Source organism: Pan troglodytes, chromosome 2, assembly GCF_028858775.2.
Source record: "Pan troglodytes isolate AG18354 chromosome 2, NHGRI_mPanTro3-v2.0_pri, whole genome shotgun sequence".
In the NCBI taxonomy this organism is placed as follows: domain Eukaryota; kingdom Metazoa; phylum Chordata; class Mammalia; order Primates; family Hominidae; genus Pan; species Pan troglodytes.
Window position 1 is genome coordinate 129,736,593 of NC_086015.1, and position 21,649 is coordinate 129,758,241.

Below are 21,649 nucleotides of genomic sequence, written 5' to 3' on the forward strand. Positions count from 1 at the left end.
GGGCATGTGCGTGTGTGTGTTGCATGTGTGTGTGTGTCTGTGTGTGTTTATGGTGTGTGCATGTGTCTGTGTGTTTATGTGTGTGTGCGCCTGCGTGTTTATGTGTTTGTGTTTGTGTGTGCTGTGTGTCTCTGTGCATGTTTATGCATGTGTGCATGTGTGTTGTGTGCGTTTGTGTTTGTGTTACATGCATGTTTGTGTACATGTGTTTACATGTGTTTATGTGTGTTGTGTGTGCATGTATGTGTGTTATGTGTTTGTGTTTATTATGTATATGTGCATTGTGTGTTGTGTGTGCATGTGTGTGCATACGTATTGTGTTTATGCATGTTAGTGTGTATGCATGTGTGTGTTATGTCTGTATTTATGTTTGTGCATGAGTTATGTATTTATGCATGTTTGTGTTTGTGTGTGCATGTGTGTATGTCTGTGTCTGTGTTTATGTGTGTGTATGTGTGTGTTTATGTGTGTGCATGTGTGCACTGTGTGTGCCTGTGTGTGCATGCATGGTTGTGTGTCTGTTTATGTGTGTGTCTATGTATGTGTTGTGTGTTATGTGTCTGTTTATGTGCATGCATATGTTGTGTGTGTTTGTGTGTGCAAGTATGTGCGCATGTGTGTGCTGTGTTCTCTGTGTATGTGTTTATGTGTGTTAAGTGTGTTCATGTGTGTTACATGTGTGTTGTGTTTGTGTGTGCAAGCTTGCGTGCATGTGTGCTGCGTTCTCTGTGTATGTATGTGCATGTGTGTGTTGTGTGTTTATGTGTGTGTTATATGTGTGTTTATGTATGTGGGTGTGTCTGTGTGGTTATATGTGTGTGCATGCATGTTGTGTGTGTTTATGTGTGTGTGTTTATGTGTGTGTGTGTACATGCACACACTCAGGATGCTAAACAGCCTGAATAGGGATGGGAGTTAGGTCGGGGAAGCCCCTCACAGCACACCTGGAGTGTGGAATTTCTTCTATCATTGATGAAAAATTATCTGAGAGTTCTAAAGAGGGTGCAATGTGGTTGGATTGGTATGTTAGAATGATAGGTCAAAATAGTTCACTGCATCATTTCTCAAATTTTGTTTACATTTTCATCAGAAACAGCTTTTAAGCCCCTGTGGAGATTCTAGTCGAAGCCAGGTGGGTAACCACTGCACCGATGTGTCTTCCCGTAACAGGACTCTGCTCTGCGCAGTAAATTAATTGAGAGAATGCTTCAAAAGTGGCATCCGAGCAGGAGCCCCCAAGGCAGGCTTCCCACCATCCCACTGAAATACCTCTGAAGACTTTGCCTAGGGTTGAGGTGGAGAAACCCACCGACTGCCCCTCAGCACCGTGGGCGAAGCTCTGCCCTGGAGCACAGGGAGGGAGTGCACGCCTCACAGGCTCGCCACTGCAACAGCGCAGGGCAGCCCCTATCACAGGCCGGGCCAGCTCTGCGAGCCCACACAGCAGGGAAAAGAAGATTCATGCTTCGCAGAACCAGGTAAGAGCATGGGAACCCCAAGAAGGCTACCTGAAGCCCATCAAAGCCAAGTGTCTGACACCAAGCCCACAGCCCAGTGGCTGCAGCCGGCAATGACGGAATGTTGGAGGCTCTTCCAGAGGCTTCTGCCCTATCACCACCCGCGGGTCAGCCCTTGTGTGCGTGTGTGTGTGTGTGTGCATGTATATGTACATGTGCATGTATGTGTGGTGCCCACATGTAGCCAGCTGTCAGGCATTAAACAGGCCCACACCAAGCTGCCCCATGGGGGTCTTCTCGTGGCCTCCTGCTGCCACGTGTCAGGTGTCAGGTGTCCGGAGTTGAGCTTGGAGCTGTACCTGAGCCTCTGGATGCAGCGGTCCAAGCTGTCAGTCACTTCCATCAGCCAGCCCTGCTTGTGGCGTTTCTCAAGGGCTGCTTTATCCACCTGGGGCCATGAGACATGGGGCCACCCGGTTACAAATCTTCCCTAAGTGTATCATCCTCAACTAGGAAGGTGTCATCCCCTGTAGGTCCCTTGCTTTTCTATAACACAGTCTCAGGGAAGACACCATGAGCTGCCCTCCCTCTATTTATTCCTTCTTCCGCCTCCCTTATAAGCAGAACCCAGGTAGTGTTCAGGGTGACACGGTTCAGCCCCAGGAGATGGTCTACGTCCAAGCTAATCACAAGGACCTGTCCACGATCTCCATCCTCCCTTGCAGATAAGAACATCGATTTCATCTAAGACTGACCAATGAGATAAAAGGAGGGGGTTTGGAGACATGACTTTCCTGAAAAAATAGAGTCATAGCAGACACTTCCCTTCTCACCTCTTCCTGTCTTGAACATGGATAGGATGGCTAGGGTAGGGGCAGCCATTGTTTCTACAAGGGAAGCGCAAAGGAATCTAGAGATATTAACATCATTGAGCTGCCAAACCAATGCCAACACTGTTGGTTACGTGAGAAAAATAAAACCCTATTTACACAAGCCACTGTAGGTAGGTTTCTTGTTACCTGCAGTTTGGTGCACTCCTAACAAGCACAGGTACGTATGATGTAGGTTTGGCATCAACTGAGTGCAAATCCCACTGGCACATATCGCCAAGGCTTGCCTCAAGGCTCCTTGCCTCCTCCACTTCCGACTTCCCGTCCTCTCCTTAGCACCCACCAAAGAAAGATGCAAGAGCCTACTATAGTTGGGATATATTTGTCCCCCAAACCTCATGTTGAAATTTGATCCCTGGTGTTGGAAGTGGGGCCTGATGGGGGGTGTTTGGGTCATGGGGCAGCTTCCTCATGAATGGCTTGATGCAGTCCTTGCAGTAATGACTGAGTTTTTGCTCTGTTCCTACAAGAGCTAGTTGTTTAAAAGGTCCAGCACCTCCCTCTCCTCTCCCTGCTCTCCCTCTCTCACCGTGTGACCCACCAGACCCCCTTCACCTTCCACCATGAGTGGAAGCTTTCTGAGACCTCAACAGAAGCAGATGGGGGCACTATGCTTCATGTACAGCCTGCAGAACTGTCAAACAAACCTCGTTTCTTTATAAATTAGCCTCAGGTGTTCCTTTATAGAAACTCAAATAACTAAGATGATGCGGCCACTGAGGGAAAGCTGCCTGCACTCACCTCTATGGAGGGTGACCTCTCTGCCTCCCCACCTGTTCAAGGTGGGGAGTCTATGAGTTCATTTATTCACACACATTCATTCCCTCCCATCTGTATTCCAAGGATGTGGTGGGATACAGGAAAGCTATACCCATAAATAGACGGTCAGAGTTTTGTGGTCAGAGTTTTGTGGGAGGGCAGTCGACAGGCATTGCCCATGCAGGGTGATGGGCACTTTGAAGGCAGGAAGCTTACGCCGCCCATGGGAACCCACCCAGTGAGGTCCACTGGGGCTTTGTGGAGGAGGCAAGGGTGGCCTGGGCAAGGAAGGATGAGAAGGGGGGGTCTGTGGTGTAAGTGATCCGGGAGGAAGAAGGGAGGGAGGGAGGGAGGGAGGGAAGGAGGGAGGGAGGGAGGGAGGGAGGCAGGCAGGAGTGAAGGCCAGGAGCCCCCCAGCTCACCTCTGCTATCACACCGATGCACCCCACGATGACTGCGGCCTTGGCCTGAGCCCCACTCATTCCGCCGAGCCCAGAGGTGACAAAGACCTTCCCAGCCAAGTCCTCGATGCCCAGGTACCGACGTGCAGCATTCAACATGGTGAGCTGCAGGGAGAAAAGGTGGGGGCTCACTGCCCACTCCCAGCCCGCCCCCTCCACCCCCCATGCTGGGAAGCCCACAGCCAGGCGTGGCCCCATCTCTCACCACAGTGCCGTGAACGATTCCCTGGGGACCGATGTAGCAGTAGCTACCTGCTGTCATCTGGCCGTACCTGACCACAGGGAGAGAAGCCAAGCCCAGGGCTCAGCCAGTGCCAGGCCCAGGTCCTCCCAGCCACTCCTTTTAGGAGGTTGAAAATTAGTATTTAACTACCCAATAGGCATTAATATATTCTCCTTCACATAAAATAGAGAGAGAGAGCACAGAGAACACAAGAAGGCTATGGACACCCTTGTCCCCTCTCGCCTTCCAGACATTTTACAAGCAGATTTTGTTCTGTTAAAAACTGTAGTGTAATTGGTGAAGAATTGTTTTGGGGAATATTTGGCTGTATAGACTCCAGCTGAACGTGTGCAGCATGCCCACACTACATGCTTACGCCAGGTAGAGACACACACAAGGATGTTCACCGCAACTTTAGGTGCAAGGGCCAAGACCTGAAGCTGCTGAGATGCCCCTCCACCGGAGACGAGAGAAGTGAGCGGCGGAAACACCACACGGCAGAGAGGGACAGGGCCCTGCACTGTGCCCATGGAAGCAAGCCAGATTGGGAGGCAAAAGGGTTAAATAAATTAGTGCAATTGAACATTGCAGGTAAAGGAAGAATACATGAGATCTGCTTCCTGAAATGCAGCAATCTCCTAGCTCTCTTGTGAAGGTGGGAAAGGCAAGGCACAGAGGCCAGCTCGAATGGTCTAACCACCTAAATTGCCAAGCCCACATGCATAGATAGTGTTTGGAAGAACACAGGAGACACTGTCAACTGGAGAATCTAGGATGTGAGAGGGATCTCCTTTTCAGTGTAGCTCCATTTATAATGCTTGATGAAATACTTTGCATTGCCGGCCACCGTGGCTGATGCCTGTAATCCCAGCACTTTGGAAGGCGGAGGTGGGCGGATCAACTGAGGTCAGCAGTTCAGACCAGCCTGGCCAACATGGTGAAACCCCATCTCTACTAAAAATACAAAAAATTAGCTGGCCGTGGTAGTACATGCCTGTAATCCCAGCTACTTGGGAGGCTGAGGCAGGAGAATCACTTGAACCTAGGAGGCGGAGGTTGCAGTGAGCCGAGATCACACCATTGCACTCCAGCCTGGGCAACAAGAGCAAAACTCCATCTCAAAAAGGAAAGAAAAAGAAATAGTTTGCATTACCTCTATAACAAATGAAAAGCTTTCATTCCCTGAGAGGGGCTGTGCGAGACCTCTCTGGGGCACTGGCCGCATTCTGTGCCTAATGGTTTTGGTTGCACAGATGCACACTTTGTCAGAACCCAAAATGTGGTGCACGTAAGATGTGTGCATCTTATTACATGCAAGTTTCACCTCAAAAGAAAAAAAAATAAACAAACGTTGAATTCCCGTCAGTAATATTTTCAATTGACTTTGAGATGCATAAAAAACAAAACAAAACAAGTTGAATGGATGGATAGGCAGAGGGACAGATAGCCACATGATAAAGTGAGTATGGTAAGTAGCACATTCGTCACAGAAATTCGGTGGTATTCACTGTAAATTCGGTCAATTTTTGTATGTTTGAAATTGTTCATAATAAAATGTGGGAAAAGGCAGGATCTAAAATTGTAGGTTCTCTTGCATTCAAGAATATAAAATTTGTAAGCATATACATAAAACTACTAGGGAATATGTAAAAATAAAATTAATTATGCTACAGTTCTGTGACTATGTCTTTCAAAACTTGCATTTAATATCACCATTTTGCTTTATAATGACCCATGGCTAACGGGGAAACACAGTGTAAACAGACTGAAATAGTGACTTACATTGTAACCCCCAAGGCAAAGAGCTTCTCATACTCTGTCCGGGAGGAGTAGTTGGGAATGACCTGGAGAAGAGGATGGGGGCAGACAGAGGGGCTGAGGGCTTGGAGGGCGAGCACAGAGCCCTGGGGATGATGCACAGCGTTGGGGCACTGGGCTTTCTTTCCAGCGTCTGCACCCTCTCTTTGGAGCCCTGGGCAGGTGCTGTGCCACCTGCTGGGGACCCACCATCCCATTGGTGATGACGAGCCGTGGGGCACTGCGGCTGCTGGGAAAGAGGCCAAGTGGGTGCCCACTGTACATGACCAAAGTCTGCTCCTCTGTCATCTTCGACAAGTAGAACATGGTCAGCCAGAACTGGGGGAAGAGCAGAGCGTGGGGATTCTGTCAACAGAAGCAGCACCGCACACCCAGCCCCACACCACCGTCCACGCCTGGACAGCTCCCACAGGCCCCCAGGTCTCCATTCCACTCCAGTGGCCCTGGTGCCTCCCTCAACACCACCTCGCCCATTCCTATAACCTGAAATTTCCCCACACAATCTCCAATGCTGGAGCCTCAGGCACCAGGGAGGCAGAGGCCTGCATCCTGAGCTGTGGGTTTGTAAGCTCCTAGGCCAGAGGACCAGACTAGAGGAAAGGCCAGGGGTGGGGACGAGGCCACACGGTGTGCAGTACCTGAGCCCAGTTGCTGAACACCTGCCCATTTCCTCCGTAGGTCACCAGCTCCTGGGGAAACTGAGGAAGACACGGGGTCATCTGAGATGAGGGCCTGGGAAGGGCCTATGGAGTTGCAGACAGGGAGAGAAAGGGCCCCCATCCCCTGGGGGCCCAATGGGGCAAGGAGAGAAGCCAGAAGGGTGAGGCCCAGGGACGGACACATCTGCAAGAACACTGGCCCCAGCTGCAACTGGAGCAAGGGTTCAGCTTGGGGTCAGGGGCAGATCTGGGTCTGGGGTCACTCTGGGAACTCAGCCTGGGGTCAAAGGCAGGGTTGATCTGTGACCAGGGTCTGGGGCCAGGGCCAGGGTTTAGGGCATTCCCACCTACTAGGCGAAGTGGTCACATTCTGGCAACATATCACCCCCAAGGAATGCAGGGACACACCCCAGAGGCATTCCATTCTCAAATATGGGCAGCTGCTCTATAGACTGGCTCAGGGTGCCCGAGACAGGCACATGGGGCCAGATCCATGCTACCCAATATGGTGGCCACCAGTCATGAGTGGCTTTTCAGCTCTGCTCCTTGCATAGATACACCCCTGATTTCAAAGGCTGAGGATGAAAAACAATGTAAAATATCTCATTAATAATGTTTATATAGATTACATGTTAAAATAATAATATTTTGGATCTGGGCATGGTGGCGGGTGCCTGTAGTCCCAGCTACCCGGGAGGCTGAGGTGGGAGGATCACTTGAGCCCCGGAGGTTGAGGTTGCAGTGAGCCAAGATCAAGCCACTATACTCCAGCCTGGGCCACAGAGTGAGACCCTGTCTCTCTAAAAAAAAAAAAAAAAGTAAAAAAATAATATTTTTGATATATCAGGATGAATAAAATATAGTGTAAATTTGTTTATTTTTACTTTTTCATATGGCTGCTAGAATATTTAAAATTGGACGTGTGTCCACTGCAGCCACAGTGACGTCCTGGTTTTAAGGCCGTACTATAGACACGGATGCAACCACTGGGGGAAGCCGAGGGAAGGGCCAGGGACCTCTCTTACTAGCTTTGCAACTTTCTGTGAATCTATAATTATCTCAAAATTAAAAGCTTAAAAGCATGACACGTGTGTCTCGTGTTCTGTTTCTGCTGGACAGTGCTGGGCCTCGGTTTCCCTGGCTATTACCTGGGCCACGGCAGGATCCAGGTTGTTCATAATCATGTGCATGATGGCAGCAGCCACTTTCGTCTGGCAGGGGTACTGCTCAATCGGGTAGGCCCTGCAAGGGAAAGCCCAACCACCAGGCTGCCCTTCCCGCCAAAGCACAGCATCTAGCCTGGCCCCGCCCAGCCCCTGGCCGCTCAGGCAAGGATAGCCGGACACGGGGCCTGCAGAACTAGCTAGGAACGTACAGTGGGGGCTCCAGAGCCACTAGGGCTGAGGGAGGTGGCGTTCAGGCCCCAACCCACCCTGCTCTCCCTCCCCTCTTGGCACACTCCACCTGGGAGACAGCTGCTGGCAAAGCAGAACTGATGGCTGCTCTCCAGAAGCCTCTCCCTCTGGGTAAGCAGAGTTTATTCATTTGTTCTTTCATTCATTCAACAAACACTTTTGGGCACCAATTCTCCAGCAGGTGCCAGGCCCGGAGGTACTGGCTGGAGTGAGGAACGTGGCTCCTACTTTAAAGGGAACAACCCTGGGATGACTCAAGGCAAGCCTGGGCCGCTGGCATCTTTGAGAACAATGAACTGCAGAAATGCAGACTCGAAGCTCCACCCCAGAACTGCTGGGTCTGAAACTGGGGTGAAGCCTGGCAGCCCATGTTCCCACAAGGCCTCCAGGGGTGCTGTGCACACTGTGGTTTGAGACTCTTATCGAGATCGTGAGGTATTTGAAGTCACTGCCAGAGCTCCCCAAAGCTCTCCCTGCCCTCTGGCAGAAAAACAAGCCATGGTTTTTAAAAGGGGTTTTGTATACAATTTGTCTCCAGAATTGCACAGGACTGGCTGCTCAGGACAGATGGGCCGGGCCTGAGAGACCTGAGAAGCTGCCCCCATCTTCTGGCAGGCTCAGGGCTGCAGCCAGCGCTGGGCTCCGGCTCCCGAGGCGATGACACAGAATCTTCCCTCCCCTGCCTCCTGGTCTGGGCAGACTGGGTTTCCCCCTCACTGCCGACTCCCTCCTTGTTCCTGGCCCCCAGCACAGTCCCTTGCGGGAGCTGCCTGCCCCTCGGGTCCCTTTGAAGCTGTACCCACAAGGCTGACCTCATTTCAATGTCGGGGCAAAACCGGTACATGTAGATGTGTCCGTACAGTTGCAGCTCCTGGGCAAACTCTGGGGCCAGCAGCTCCTGGACATCCGGGGGGAAGTAGCGCAGGGAGTTCCTCAGCGCCAGCTGGGGTAGGAGAGCAGAGAGGCAGTGGGGGCTGGGGCTCCAGGCCCGGTGTTCTGAGGCCCCGCGATGGGCCATCCTCCTCCCAAATGGATTTGTCTCTGCTCCACTCAGAAGCCTGTTGCCCACCCAGAGACTGTTCTCACACCAGGCCCAGCTACAGTGTCACCTCCTGCAGAAAGCCTTCCCTGATTGCCCCTCCTGCCCCTTTCATGAAGGCAGACTGATCCCTCTCTCTTCTTGCTTACGGTGAACCATCTCCTGTTCTGGGGATGGCGCTGCTTACCCCCAGGCAGGCACCAGAGAGGGGCCTGCCTGAGGCTTGTGGCTACGGTGTAGAATGCAGAAGCTCCAGGGTGGAAAGTAGACCCCACATGGCCTTAAGTACCCTGTGCAAGTGCAAGCACATATAAGAAAAAGCTGTCAAAAGCAACATATATTTTACACACACACATGAACTCTTTTGATCGTGAGCCACAGGAAGCAATTCCTATGGCTACCCAGATACATACACCCATACTCCATGCAACAAGACAACCTTCCCACGTGGGTTCTAATACATCCTCCTCTTCTAACTCCTTTCATTTCACTTTCAAGTCAATACTGCTGCACCTCCTAAACTGATTTCGCAGCCTGCTGGTAGGTGGTAGCTGCAGCCTGAGACCACTGTCCTCGCTATTCTAAAGGCAGTGCCAGCCTCAGCCTCGGGGCTTGACGGGACATTTGACTCACGTGCTAGACAAGGAGGACCACTTTCATAATCGTTGTGTCAAATGCATTAGAAACATTGTTCAGATAATTACATAGCTCAAAAAGTACACCAAAGGTTCTGTGAAAATTAGTGAATTTAAAATCATGTCAGTTGATGGAAATGACTCGGCCATTCTTAAAGGTGAAATGTGTAAGAAGCTCAGTCTGTTCTGAAATGAAGCACAAACTTGTGCCCTAAGCAAAGGAGATTCCGGCAATTTTTCCAAATCCGAAATACAGCCCCAAAGCTCTGTCTGCCACATTTTCCCCTTGTATAAAATTTCCATTTGCTAACCATTGAATTTTTCTTTATTGCTGAAATTCAGTAATTTAGCCTAGATATGTCTTCATGCTGATTATTCTATATCAAGGGTTTTTTTTCTTTCCAGGATAAACTGTCTGTTTCTCTGCAATTTCATGTTTTTATTTAGTTCATGAAAGTTGTCTTCTATTTTTGTTTAATACTTCATCCTCTGTATCTAGAGTTACCTAATAGGCATGCAATAAATATTCTTTTAAGTGGGGAAGAAAGGCTCACTCTCACTGGCCTGGATTTAATCCTCCATGCCTTGGACTGGAGGCAGCTCTCCACATTAAAACAAGACGATGGGGCTCACACAGGTCGTGTGACCTGCCAAGGCCCTGCAACAGGACTGTGGGTGACCTGGAGGGAGGCCCAGTGCCTCCACCCACCCTGGCAACCTCAGCAGAGGAGGAGTTTCAGGCTGAGCAGTGCCCACTGTTCCCAGGAAGGGCTGTGTGGTGTGATGGGGCCCACAGCTTCCTGATGACCACGGAACAATGGGCACTGTGGCACTGCGGCACTTCATCCAGCTCCCTCCAGAAGGAGCATGGCGCTCCCAGGATTTTTATATGTTTATGCTACGAAAAATATAAGGCTAGGCGTGGTGGCTAATGCCTGTAATCCCAGCACTTTGGGAGACCAAGGTAGGAGGATCACTTGAGGCCAGGAGTTCCAGACCAGCCTGGGTAACATAGGGAGACCCCCATCTCTACGAAAAATAAAAAATTGCCAGGCATGGTGCATATGACTGTGGTCCCAGCTACTCGGGAGGCTGAGGTAGGAAGATTGCTTGAGCCCAGGTGTTTGAGGTTACAGTGAACTATGATCACGTTGCTGCACTCCAGCTTGGACAAAACCAGACCCTGTCTCTAAAATGTATACATATATATGTATATAAAACGAACTTTTCAAACATGTAAACATAAACCAGGATAGTCTTGTATGTAATAGTTGTGCCAAAAAATGAGGCTTACAAGACACACTAAGAAAGCAAAGAGCAAGCATGATTCAACATCACTACACTTGCACTATTTCTTGATCGCAGTCCAGTAAAACCCACTTCAGATTTCTGATCTCTGGAACTGCAGGAGAATAAATATGTGTTGTTTTAAGCCACTACACTTGTGGCAATTTATTACAGCAGACATGGGAAGCTAATACAGGCAGTAACAGAACTCTGCCTCGGGCATCAGGGCACCTGTGCCAGGCGCACGCCTGTCCCGCATGGTGGCTGAGCACCGAAATGAAGGGATGCCAGCCTGCAACGTTGTTCAGCCCACAGAGCAGGGTGTGTGTGTGTGTGTGTGTGTGTGTGTTCAGCCTAGGACTTACTTTCATTCTAACCTGGCAGTCAGCTTGTGGGGCAGTAGCTCACTTTTAAACCTCACCCATCTCAAAGTTTCTGACTGTCACTATTTCTGCCAGAAACCGTGGCCACTATCCAAATGGCTTGGCTTCATTTGAGTCACTCCTGTTCCTGCACCCTGCTAGTGCAGCCTTCAGCAGGGTCCCCACCAGCTCTAGGCCGAGGATACGTTGACAGCCAGGAGCTGCAGCCAGGTTTCCTTCTCCACATCTGTGCACACTGCCTCCTGGGTGCGGACAGCGCTCTGGGTTGCATGGGCTGCAGTGGCTCTGCGAGGCTGCTGTGGCACAGGCCTGCCACATGGCACATTCACATTGCCGCTCTCTGACTGCCCTTTCCCCATCTGTAAAGTGGGCATAATAACAGTACCCACCTCGGAGGACTGCCTTGGAGACTGAATGAATTGAGGTACTTAGAACAGCCCCTGGCACACCTAAGTGTGTGCGAGTGCCCAGCTGTCAAAACTGTCATCTCCCACACTCGTGGGCCTCCATGCTGCCCATTCTTTCTTCCAGCTGGGCCTCGGCCCACCCCATCCCTCTGGGACCTCCATAGAAGCCTCTATACTCTGTGGGGGGCATAGTTAAGCAGCAGGTATGCCCCTATTCAGAAACTTTCATGGGCTCCCTATTACCCGTTTGATAAGGCCATGCTGTTCCTGGCATTTAGAGTCCTCCATCAGCCGGCTGGTTCTGGCTCTCCAAGCTCAATACCAAGCCCCTGCCTGCACAGAACCTCCTTCACCCTGACACACCTCAGACAGCTCCGTCTCCACATCTGTGCACACTGCCTCCCCTTGTCTCCAAATGGCCTTTCTTCTTTTCCAGGCTAGGAACCTTGCCTAAGCTGCTATAGCCACATCTTCCAAGAAGTCCTGTCAAGTTTCTCCTGCTGGCTGAAATCTTATGGGATGTTAGTTAGGGCTCCCAGTACAACTCTTATTCATTCTACAAACATCTGCTGCTGTCACTGGAGACCTGGAAATGAACCCTGTGGAGCTCTGCCCCTCAAGAAGCTCAGGAGGGGAGTACATTGGTAGTGATGGGGACACAGACGCTGGCCATCTTCGGATCTGCTGTTGGATGCCTGGCACAGGCGCTGTGGGTGGGGTCGATTTGGGGAAAAGGTCACCAGGAGAAACTGCACCTGGGGGTAGGTACTGAGGACGTTTTTAACAGGGGAACTGCTCCAGTCATGTGACTGAAGTTTCCCTGTGCATGGTGAGAGCTGTGTCGGGCGCATGCTGAGAGTGTCCTGATTAACTTGGCAAAGAAAGGCCCCACTCCAGTCACAGAGCTCCATTAAAGACAAGCAAAGAATGACACGCACATTAGTTCATCCAAATAATGAAACACTATGCAGCCATTCAAAGACAGGGCCCTCTAAATGCACCAAGAAGGAACAATCTGAAAAAACCTAACGTGTATAGATGCTTCTGCTTGTATTTTTAAGAGGGTTCACAGACGTCTTCTGCACTGCATAGATGCATAGAATGTGTTTCTGAAATTCTTGAGTAATTTTCAGTAAAGAAAAAGTAGGAGGAAAGTCTATATTTCCTTCTACTTTATTTCATTTGGTCTTCTCCACAACCCCCTGGTGTCATTGTTTTCATCTTCAGCTTACAAATGCCAAAAAATAAGGCCACGGTGACTTCAGAAGGTGAACTGGGGAATTTACACTTTTATACATTTGATTTCTTATCACATAAAATTGTCTTCAAATACATATGTTAAAGATCAACGAAACACATTTAATAGAAAATAGAAGTCAAGCAGCAGGACTCAGGGAGCCGCCCATAGCCCTCAGACCTGCACCCGCTCCTACTCCAAGGGCATCCTGACATTCAAGCAAAGGACATAACCCAGCAAAGCCCAGGTGGCCACTCCTCCACCTGGAGCCACCTTCTCCCAGCACAAGACACCCCGGGAGCTGATCACAGCCACAGGGAGCTGATCACAGCCACAGGGCGCCGCAGGGGATGTGCAGGCCGCAGGGCCCTCCCTGAGCTCCGGGGTGAAGTTTGAGGCATTGGCACCCAGCAGGGAGGTGACCAAAGGGAAGAAACATTAACAACACCTGGACAACTGGGAGATGGGCCAAGGGGAGCAAAGGGGCAGGACCACCTGCTTGCAATCTGCCACTGAGTACCCATCACCTACCCGCCCCCGTCCAGGACCCACCACTTACCAGCATCCCCAGCACCCGACACCTACCCTCCCCTGCCCCCCAGTGCCCACCACCTACCCTCTCCCTGTCTCCCAGCACCCACCACCTACCCCTTCCACTCCCCAGCACCCACCACCTACCCTCCTCCCATCTGCCCAGCACCCACCACCTACCATCCCCCTAACCCCCAGCACCCACCACCTACCCTCCCCCTCATCTGCCCAGCACCCACCACCTACCCTCCCCCTAACCCCCAGCACCCACCACTTACCCTCCCCCAACCCCCAGCACCAACCACCTACCCTCCCCCTCATCTGCCCCAGCACCCACCACCTACCCTCTCCCCAACCCCCAGTGCCCACCACCTACCCTCCCCCCACCCCAGCACCCAACACTTACCCTCCCCCACCCCAACACCCACCACCTACCCTCCCTGTCCCCCAGCACCTGACACCTACCCTCTCCACCCCCCAATGTCCACCACCTACCCTCACTGTCCCCAAGTGCCTGTCATCTACCCTCCTCCTGTTCCCCAGCGCCTACCACCTACCCACCCCCTCCTCACCCAAGCACCCACCACCTATCCTCCCAACTCCCAGCACCCACCACCTACTGTCCCCTGCCCCCCAGCGCCCACCACCTACCCACCCCCTCATCACCCCAGCACCCACCACCTAATGTCCCCCACCCCCCAGTGCCCACCACCTACCCATCCCCTTGTCACCCCAGCACCCACCACCTACCTTCCCACTCGTCCCCCAGCACCCACCAACTAGCCTCCTCCCACCCCCAGCACCCACCACCTACCCTCCCTCCACCCCCCAGTGCCCACCACCTACCCTCCCCCTCATCACCCCAGCACCCACCACCTACCCTCACCCTCATCACCCAGCACCCACCACCTACCATCCCCCCACCCCAGAACTCACCACCTACCCTCCCCCCACCCCAGGACCCACCACCTACCCTCCCCCAACCCCAGCACCCACCACCTACCCTCCCCCCACCCCAGCACTCACCGCCTACCCTCCCACCCCCAGTGCCCACCACCTACCCTACCCTGCTGGCCCCTACCCCATTTCCCTTTCCCTCCAGCACCCGCTCCACCTGCCCCCAGTGCCCCACTCCCACAAGGACCCCCAGCATCTTCCTAGCCCCCCAACTCCCCTCCACCCCCACACCCACCAACCTGCTTCCCCTTTCCCCCTTCCCCAGCACCAGCTCTGCCCTGAGCGACCCCTACTGTCCCCACTGTGTCCTGTTAGGCCTCTGTGGGTGGCTCCAGAAAAGTCCAGGGGGCTCCGGTGCAAAGGGCAGCCATCTTTATCTGGGGAGGTAGGATTCCTCTTTTAATCTTTATGCTTGTTTGCAGTTTCCACTTCTATACTGTTTCTGAAATTCTTGAGTAGTTTCCAGTAAAAAGTAGGAGGAAAGTCTATATAACCATGTCACCTACTTTATTTCATTACTCTTCTCCACAACCCCCTGGTGTCACCATTTTCATCTCAAGCTGACAAATGACAAAAGGGAGGTTCCCAGACAGGGCACCACTGGCAAGCGTGCGCCATCCCTGGACTGCTTTGCTGTTAGATGAGGGGATACTGGCCTCGGCCCATCTTTCCCTAGCAACTGCCTGCCAGCTACAGGGTTCAGCCATGCAGCCGCACGTTCTCCAGAGATTTGCGGGAGGGACATTTGCAAATGAAAATAAGAGCTGACCTGTGTGCAAACGTTCTGAGTGTTGGGGCGGACCCGGTGCTTGGTGTGGGACACTTCACACCCGCCCAAGGCCTCCTCCCACTGGAGGTGGCCAAAGTGCCACCACTGACCGGCTGCTGACCTTGAGCCTCAGGGTCCTCATCTGTAAACAGGCACGGCGATCCCGCACCCAAGGGCGGCTGCACCCAAGAGACAGAGTCCACCATGCATTGCACCCGCACAGGCTGGAGCCCCTGGAGTCCAGGGTGGGTGGCTGAGCAGCTCCCACCGAGAGGGCAGGAAGCCTGGGTGCTCACTATGGACCACCTGGAGGACGCCTAGAGGCCAAGGCCTCCGGAGCACGGGCCCACTGCTTACCTGTTTCTCCTCAGGGCTGAGGCCGGGGGTCCTGACTGGGGCATGGGGCACCCCAGCCTGGCGTCCCCGGTTCTCTGGGAGGGGCCGCAGGGGCAGGCCAGAGCACAGCGCCTGGAGGCTGGACATGTGTGACTGAGATGGAGGCAGAGACCAGCACTGTGGAGAGGCCAGGAAGAGACTGGGCAGATAGGGCCCAGCAGGGCGGGGACCTCTAGCCCCAGGGCCACCTCCTCCAGCCTCTCATTGGGCGCCTGGCCTGTGCAGGGAGCCATGTGCAGGTCAGAGGGTCACTGGCCTCAGGTAGGGCACTTACAGCGCTGACCTGGGGAGGACAGTGCTCTGCGGGAGGGCAGGCTTCACAATGGGGAGGGGGGCTGGGCTCACTTCCCCTTCCAGGAGGGCTGTGCTGTCTGGGACAGCTTTAGGGGGTAGGTGGGGCTCTAATGCTGGGGTGTGCTGTGGCAGCCCTCTGGCGCACCACACCAAACATTCGATGTGGGGATCTGCATCTTGATGATGAGGAGATGGGGAGCCATGTGACACTGAACCAGACACAGAGTGTAGATCCCCTCCTCCTGCTACCTCCTGCTGGGGGGTGGGGTGACAGGTGGAGCGGGAGCCCCCAGCAGCAGGTGTGCCCTCCTTGGCTCCCCACTGGAGGGCTGGGTGACAGGTGCAGTGGGGGCCCTCAGTGGCAAGTGTGCCCTCTTCAGCTCCCGCTGGGGGGCACACCTCTCTACCCACTCCCAAAGCTCTTTTTGAAGGACCTGCCTGAGGGATGACCCTCATCCCCAAATCTGTTAACAACTCTGCCAGAAAGCACTCTTCATGAGCCCTATGCTATGGATGGAGAAACCAAGGCCTGGGTCTCCCTCACACAGCCAAGAAGTGGCCGAAGCTGAATTCCAGCAGTCCGGGGGAAGCAACACACCTGGGTGTACCCAGTGCAGAGCCTGACCAGCCCTGTGGCCTTTGGCCATGTCCTGTCCACACAAGTGGGTGGCGATGGACAGCTCAGCTGCAAGGCGGCGGAGTGCCGTTAGGCAAGCCCCAGTGCAGGGCCCGCACGTGGAAGCCCAGCTGCCTTCTGAGTGCTTGCTCCTCTGAGAGCATCCTGTGGGTCAGCCCTGAGGGGTTCGTTGCCCCCATTTTAAGGATGAAGAAACAGGTGGAGAGAAGGATGGGACTTGCCCAGGGTTACACAGCCAGTCATGGGGGGAGCTGAGATTGGAGCCCTGAGGACCCAGAGGTCTGGCTCTAGCACCCTCCCATCCACGCTGGCCCTTTTGCAGCACAGGGAGGGTGCCCTTAATGGGGGCGATGTGAGACTGTGATAGAATAAGAAACAGGCTTTGGTCTCTTCCCTTTTCCTGCCACAAAGCTCCTGAGGCCCTGGTAGATGGAAACTCTAGGAGAATCTTTTGTTCTAACGTTTGATCTTTGACCCTGGTTCCTGACACAGAGCTCCTAAAGCTGTTGGAATTTCCTGGGTGACAGGAGTGGAGCTCTTTTGTTCTACCGAGGGGACTCTTGGCAGATCCCTGATATCCTCAGGATTGGGGTTGGTTGACAAGGGAACCAACCTGTGATTAGAGGGTTGGAACCTTCAGCAGCCTCCTGACTTTGGGGAGGAGAGAGAAGCTGAAGGCTGAGTTGATCACCAAAGGCCAATGATTTAGTCAGTCGTGTAGTTCATGAAGCCTCCCTAAAAACCCAAAAGGACAGGGTTCAGAAGAGCTTCCCAACAGCTGAGCACAGGCAGATTCCTGGAGAGGGGCATGCCCAGAGAAGGCATAGAAACTCTGTGCATCTTCCCCACACCTCTTCCTGGGCATCTCGTCCATCTGGCTGTTCATCTATATTCTTCGTAATGTCCTTTATAAGAAACCAGTACACATCAATAATAAAGGGTTTCTCTGAGTTTTGTGAGCCACAGTAGCAAATTAAATGAACCCTGGAAACCCCAGTTTATAGCCAGACTGTGGTTAGAACCACAGTCCACAGATCACAACCTGTGCTTGCAGCATCTGAAGTTGGGGGCGATCTTGTGGGACTGAGCCCTCAACCTGTGGGATCTCATGCCATCCCCAGCAGGTGGTGTCAGAGTTGAGCTCACTGGGACACCTAGCTGGAGGAGACACCCAGCTGAAAAGCTGGCTGCTGGAAAAAGCCCACATGTACTTTGGTGACTGGGGCGTGTTGTGTTGTGTGAATGAAGAAGGAGAAGGTTTGTTCTCATACTGGGCCTGTGGCATCTCTGCTCCTCACCAGCCAGGGCCACCTGGAACAGAGCATGCAGAAAGGTGCTCAGGCTTAAGCATCCCACACTCAATCCTTCTTATGACAGGTGCTGTTGCAGGCCCTGGGAACAGAGTGCACAAGACAGAAGTTGTGCAGCCTGGACGCCAGCGGCCAGCACCTTCGGCTGTCTTCTCAAGGGTGTCTTCTGGTGACCCTGAGTGTCTTCTTCCCACTCAGAGGGCAGCTGGAAGGGATGGAGAATTAGCAGCCCCTCCCCACCTGCCCAGGGAACAGCCCCTAAGCACCCAGGTCCCTTGCCCCTCAGGGTGGGGAGATTGTACCTCGGTCAGTTGCTTCCCCTGCCCAGCTCACTATGCACTCTCCAACAGACAGACCCTTAACAAACTGCACCGAGACCTGGTCTCAGGGCCCGCTGCATAGGACGCCCCGTGTTTCATGGCTCAAGAGCAGCCAGAAATCCAGCAGGTTTTCTGAAATCTCCTGAGTTTTAAACATCAGCAACCAATTTGTGAAAAGGTGAACGTTGTGCAGAAGTCGTGTGGATGGCGTCCATGTCACATCCCCACTGGGCTACTGCAGTGTGGTTCTGCAAGATCTTAGCACTGGGGGAAAGTGGGTAAAGGGGACATGGGAGCTTTCTTCCCTACAACTGCACACAAATCTAGTGACCCCAAAATAGTTTAATTAAAAGCAAACAAACATTGCCTAACTATTTAAAAGCACAAAGATCTTGGCTGGACGTGGTGGCTCATGCCTGTAATCCCAGCATTTTGGGAGGCTGAGGTGGGAGGATAACCTGAGGTCAGGAGTCCAAGACCAGCTTGGGCAATATGGTGAAACCCCGTCTCTACTAAAAAGACAAAATTAGCCGGGCATGGTGGTGGGCACCTGTAATCTGGCTACTTGAGAGGCTGAGGCAGGAGAATTGCTTGAACCCAGGAGGCGGAGGTTGCAGTGAGCCGAGACTGCGCCACTTCAATCCAGTCTAGGCAAAAGATCAAAAAAAAAAAAAAAAAAAAAAAGAGAGAATGAAGATCTCACAGAAGTTAAATATGGCAGACTGCTAGTTTCAAACAACCCTGGCTACATCACTCTCTAGCTGTGTCCTTGGGTAAGTTACTGAGCCTCTCATTGCCTCAGTTTCCTCATCTGTAAAATGAAAGTCTATTATATACCTCATAGGATGCATGTGAGGATCACATGAGATAACACACATGAAGGGCTTAGAATAGTGCCTTGCACAGAATACGTGCCAGACAAGATGAAGTATTATTTTTCTAACGGTTTCCTCCATGAAAAAAAAAAGCATCATCTCTCACAGAGACAGCTCTGGCTCCTCTCCTGGCCTCCACCTCCTCCCTGCCTCCCACAGAGCAGCAGAGGTGCCATCTGTGATTCAGCTGTTCTTCAGGGACGGCTTCCCTCTGTGCTTAGAAAAACCCACCCGTGGGATCTGGACTCCCTGTCTGCCTCTCTGACTTCACCCATTCACTCTCGCCCACTCCAGAACCTCCCTGCTGTTCCTGGGACAGGCGGTGGTGGTTCTAAAACATGCCCACAAATTCCTGGGCACTGCTGGTTGGTGTGGCCCCACTCCTGAGTCTGGTCCAGCCTCAGTGATTTTTGGGTAACCAACAAAAGGCAGCCCCAGGCCAGGTCAGAAAATGGCCACACAGCCAGGCTCTGTGGGAGCAGCACACCAGGCCCCAGGCCGGAGGGTGCCCCGAGGATGTCTGGAGGCCAGAGGGTGGCCCAAGGAGACCCCCAGACTGGAGGGTGCCCCCAGGAGGACCCCAGGCCAGAGGGTGCCCCGAGGGCTGGAGGGTGCCCCAGGAGGCCCCCAGAATGAAGGGTGCCCTGAGGGGATCCTTGGATCGCTGCCCAGCAGAGCTCCCAGACAGTCACCACCTGCCAGTGTGAGCCAGTGGGACACTGGGCCTGGGTGAGCCTCCCAGTGATGCAGTGCCAGCTGCCTTCTGACTGTGGCAGCCTGAGACTCCCATGAGCACTCAGCCAAGCCCATGCCCCAATTCCCGATACACAAAATTGTGAGCAAAATTTAAATGGTTGTCTTAAGCGGCCAAATTTTAGGGCAGTTTGTTACCTAGCAACAGCAACCGGAACATCACCTCAGGGCCTTTGCAACGGTACCTGCTGGCTTCTGCTCCCTGGAGTCACATCTCTGCTCCAATGCCACCTCCCCCAGGCCTGCCCCGGCACCCTCCTTGCACTGGACACACTTTCCATCCTGGTACCCGCTGTGTTTTCTTCACAGCAGCATTCACCGCTCTATCTCTCTATCCTGATTTTCCGTGCTTCCAATCTGTAATGGAAATGCTGTGAGGGCAGACACTGCATGGGTCTCACCCTCTCCACCCAGGCCTCAGCACGGAGTGGGTGTTCTGTATCTGTCGAATGAATGAATGAATGCGAGTCCCTGGGAGAGGGCGACTTCGCAGGGAAGCTCCCTAGGCCCCGGGCGTCTAGCCAGGCATCTGCACCCTCCCACCCCAAGACTCAGGACCATTTCTTCCTTTCTCCAGGGACCCCATTTCCAGGGACATCTCCGGATGAAGGGCTGAGATGTTATTCCCAACTTTGGCCACCAGGTGGCAGCACATAAGGGCAAGGCGCGCTGAGGATTCCAGGCTGGCAGTGAGGCCAGGGAATGCCGGTCTGGGGAAATTTGGAAGGCACCTTTGGATGCGAGTTAGGTCCGGCAGGGAATGCAGATGACCTGGAATCCCTGGGTCCTGGGCCAGTCTGGGGGTGGGCTAGAGGTTCCCCAAGGCCAGAAAAGTCATGATAAGAAGCTTCTAGCTTACTGTGAGTCGGGACTCCCACCCCTGTCCTTTGAGAACATCATCACCATTTAAAGCTGTATCTCAAAACCAGCAGAACTATTATTTGCTTAATATTCTTCCTTAAATAGATGTTCCACAACTTAAATAAATACAATAGGGAGAAATTTTTATTTCACCACTGTAACAGAAACCAGCCACTTGCCAGAAACAGGCAGTAACCATAAACAAATTAATATCAAATACTAATATCAAACTAATATCAAATACTTTCCTGGCACTCACTGAGTGCCAGACACTGTTGCAAACATTTCCTGTATCTCATTTAATCTTCACAGCACTGAGGTTTAGGATTATCCCCCCATACAGGAAAATGGGAAACAGAGAGGTGCAGTTAATTTCCTAATCTCCCACAGCAGTAAGCGGCACCAGGTGGGTTTGCAGTCACCACATTTTTCAAGAACAGTTTAACAACTGGAGCTTCGAGTGTGGAATAATAGACACTGGAGACTTGGAAGGGTAGGAGAGTGAGCGGGGTGGGAGGGATGAGGAATTACTTAATGGGTACAATGGACATTATTTAGGTGATGGTTACACGGAAAGCCCAGACCTCACCACTGCATATCTCCATGTAACAAACCTGCACTTGTGTCCCTTACATTTATACAAAAAACTCCAAAAAAAACCTACCGTGTAATGTAGTACCCTATCCCATGCACTCACACTGCTAAATGTTGTCTCCAACGCACTCATCCGCGCACACAGTGCCAGCTGCACCCTCCCGTTCCCTGCTAGCCTGACTTCTGGGCAGCAAGACCCTGCGGTTAGACGTGGGCTCCTGCCCACAGGGCTAGCTGGATGTGTGTGTCTTTCAAAGGCTGGACTTTACTCTCACCTTGCCCCCTCCACCCCCCAACACACACACACACACACACACACACGCACACACACGCACACACACACAGTCCCTGGCAAGTCCTCAGTGCTCACGTGGTGCCCAGAGAAGTTGTGGGTGACACGATGAGGCACAAGCTCCATTCCCCGGGGGGATGTAAGCTGAGACCCTACCTCTCTGTGCAAAGGCTAGTGCCACCTGCATGAGCTAGATTCAGGCAGGACCTGGAGACCCTGGAGGAAAGCAAGGCTGCAGGGTAGCCTTGGGTCAGGGAGGGAGGGACACTCTTAGGCCTCTTACTGACGGCGGGGGTCCCGGAGAGCCATGGACAGGGCAACGCTCTACTAGGCTCCTTGGTTCATCCCAGATCAGCCCTTGGGCCCCTGGCATCTAAGGCAGCAAAAAGG

At 52.8% G+C, this 21,649-nt stretch overlaps 1 protein-coding gene across 2 annotated transcripts in view; it reads right to left on the bottom strand.

Moving 5' to 3' along the window:
* Window positions 1–17,710, bottom strand: part of UROC1 (urocanate hydratase 1) — a 37,992-nt gene extending 20,282 nt beyond the window's left edge. Inside the window, exons 1-10 of one of the 2 annotated variants that reach the window (XM_016941851.3) lie at window positions 16,868–17,710; window positions 15,285–15,440; window positions 8,495–8,625; window positions 7,416–7,509; window positions 6,247–6,306; window positions 5,798–5,926; window positions 5,573–5,634; window positions 3,773–3,839; window positions 3,529–3,672; window positions 1,817–1,905 (exon numbers count right to left, since the gene is read on the bottom strand). In XM_016941851.3, coding sequence (XP_016797340.2) covers window positions 1,817–1,905; window positions 3,529–3,672; window positions 3,773–3,839; window positions 5,573–5,634; window positions 5,798–5,926; window positions 6,247–6,306; window positions 7,416–7,509; window positions 8,495–8,625; window positions 15,285–15,410 — 902 coding nt within the window. In that variant the 5' untranslated portion in view covers window positions 15,411–15,440; window positions 16,868–17,710. Of the gene's footprint in view, window positions 1–1,816; window positions 1,906–3,528; window positions 3,673–3,772; window positions 3,840–5,572; window positions 5,635–5,797; window positions 5,927–6,246; window positions 6,307–7,415; window positions 7,510–8,494; window positions 8,626–15,284; window positions 15,467–16,867 lie in introns of those variants that run through there. The other variant, XM_016941852.4, reaches the window with a different exon arrangement.
* Between the last annotated feature and the right edge of the window lie 3,939 nt (window positions 17,711–21,649).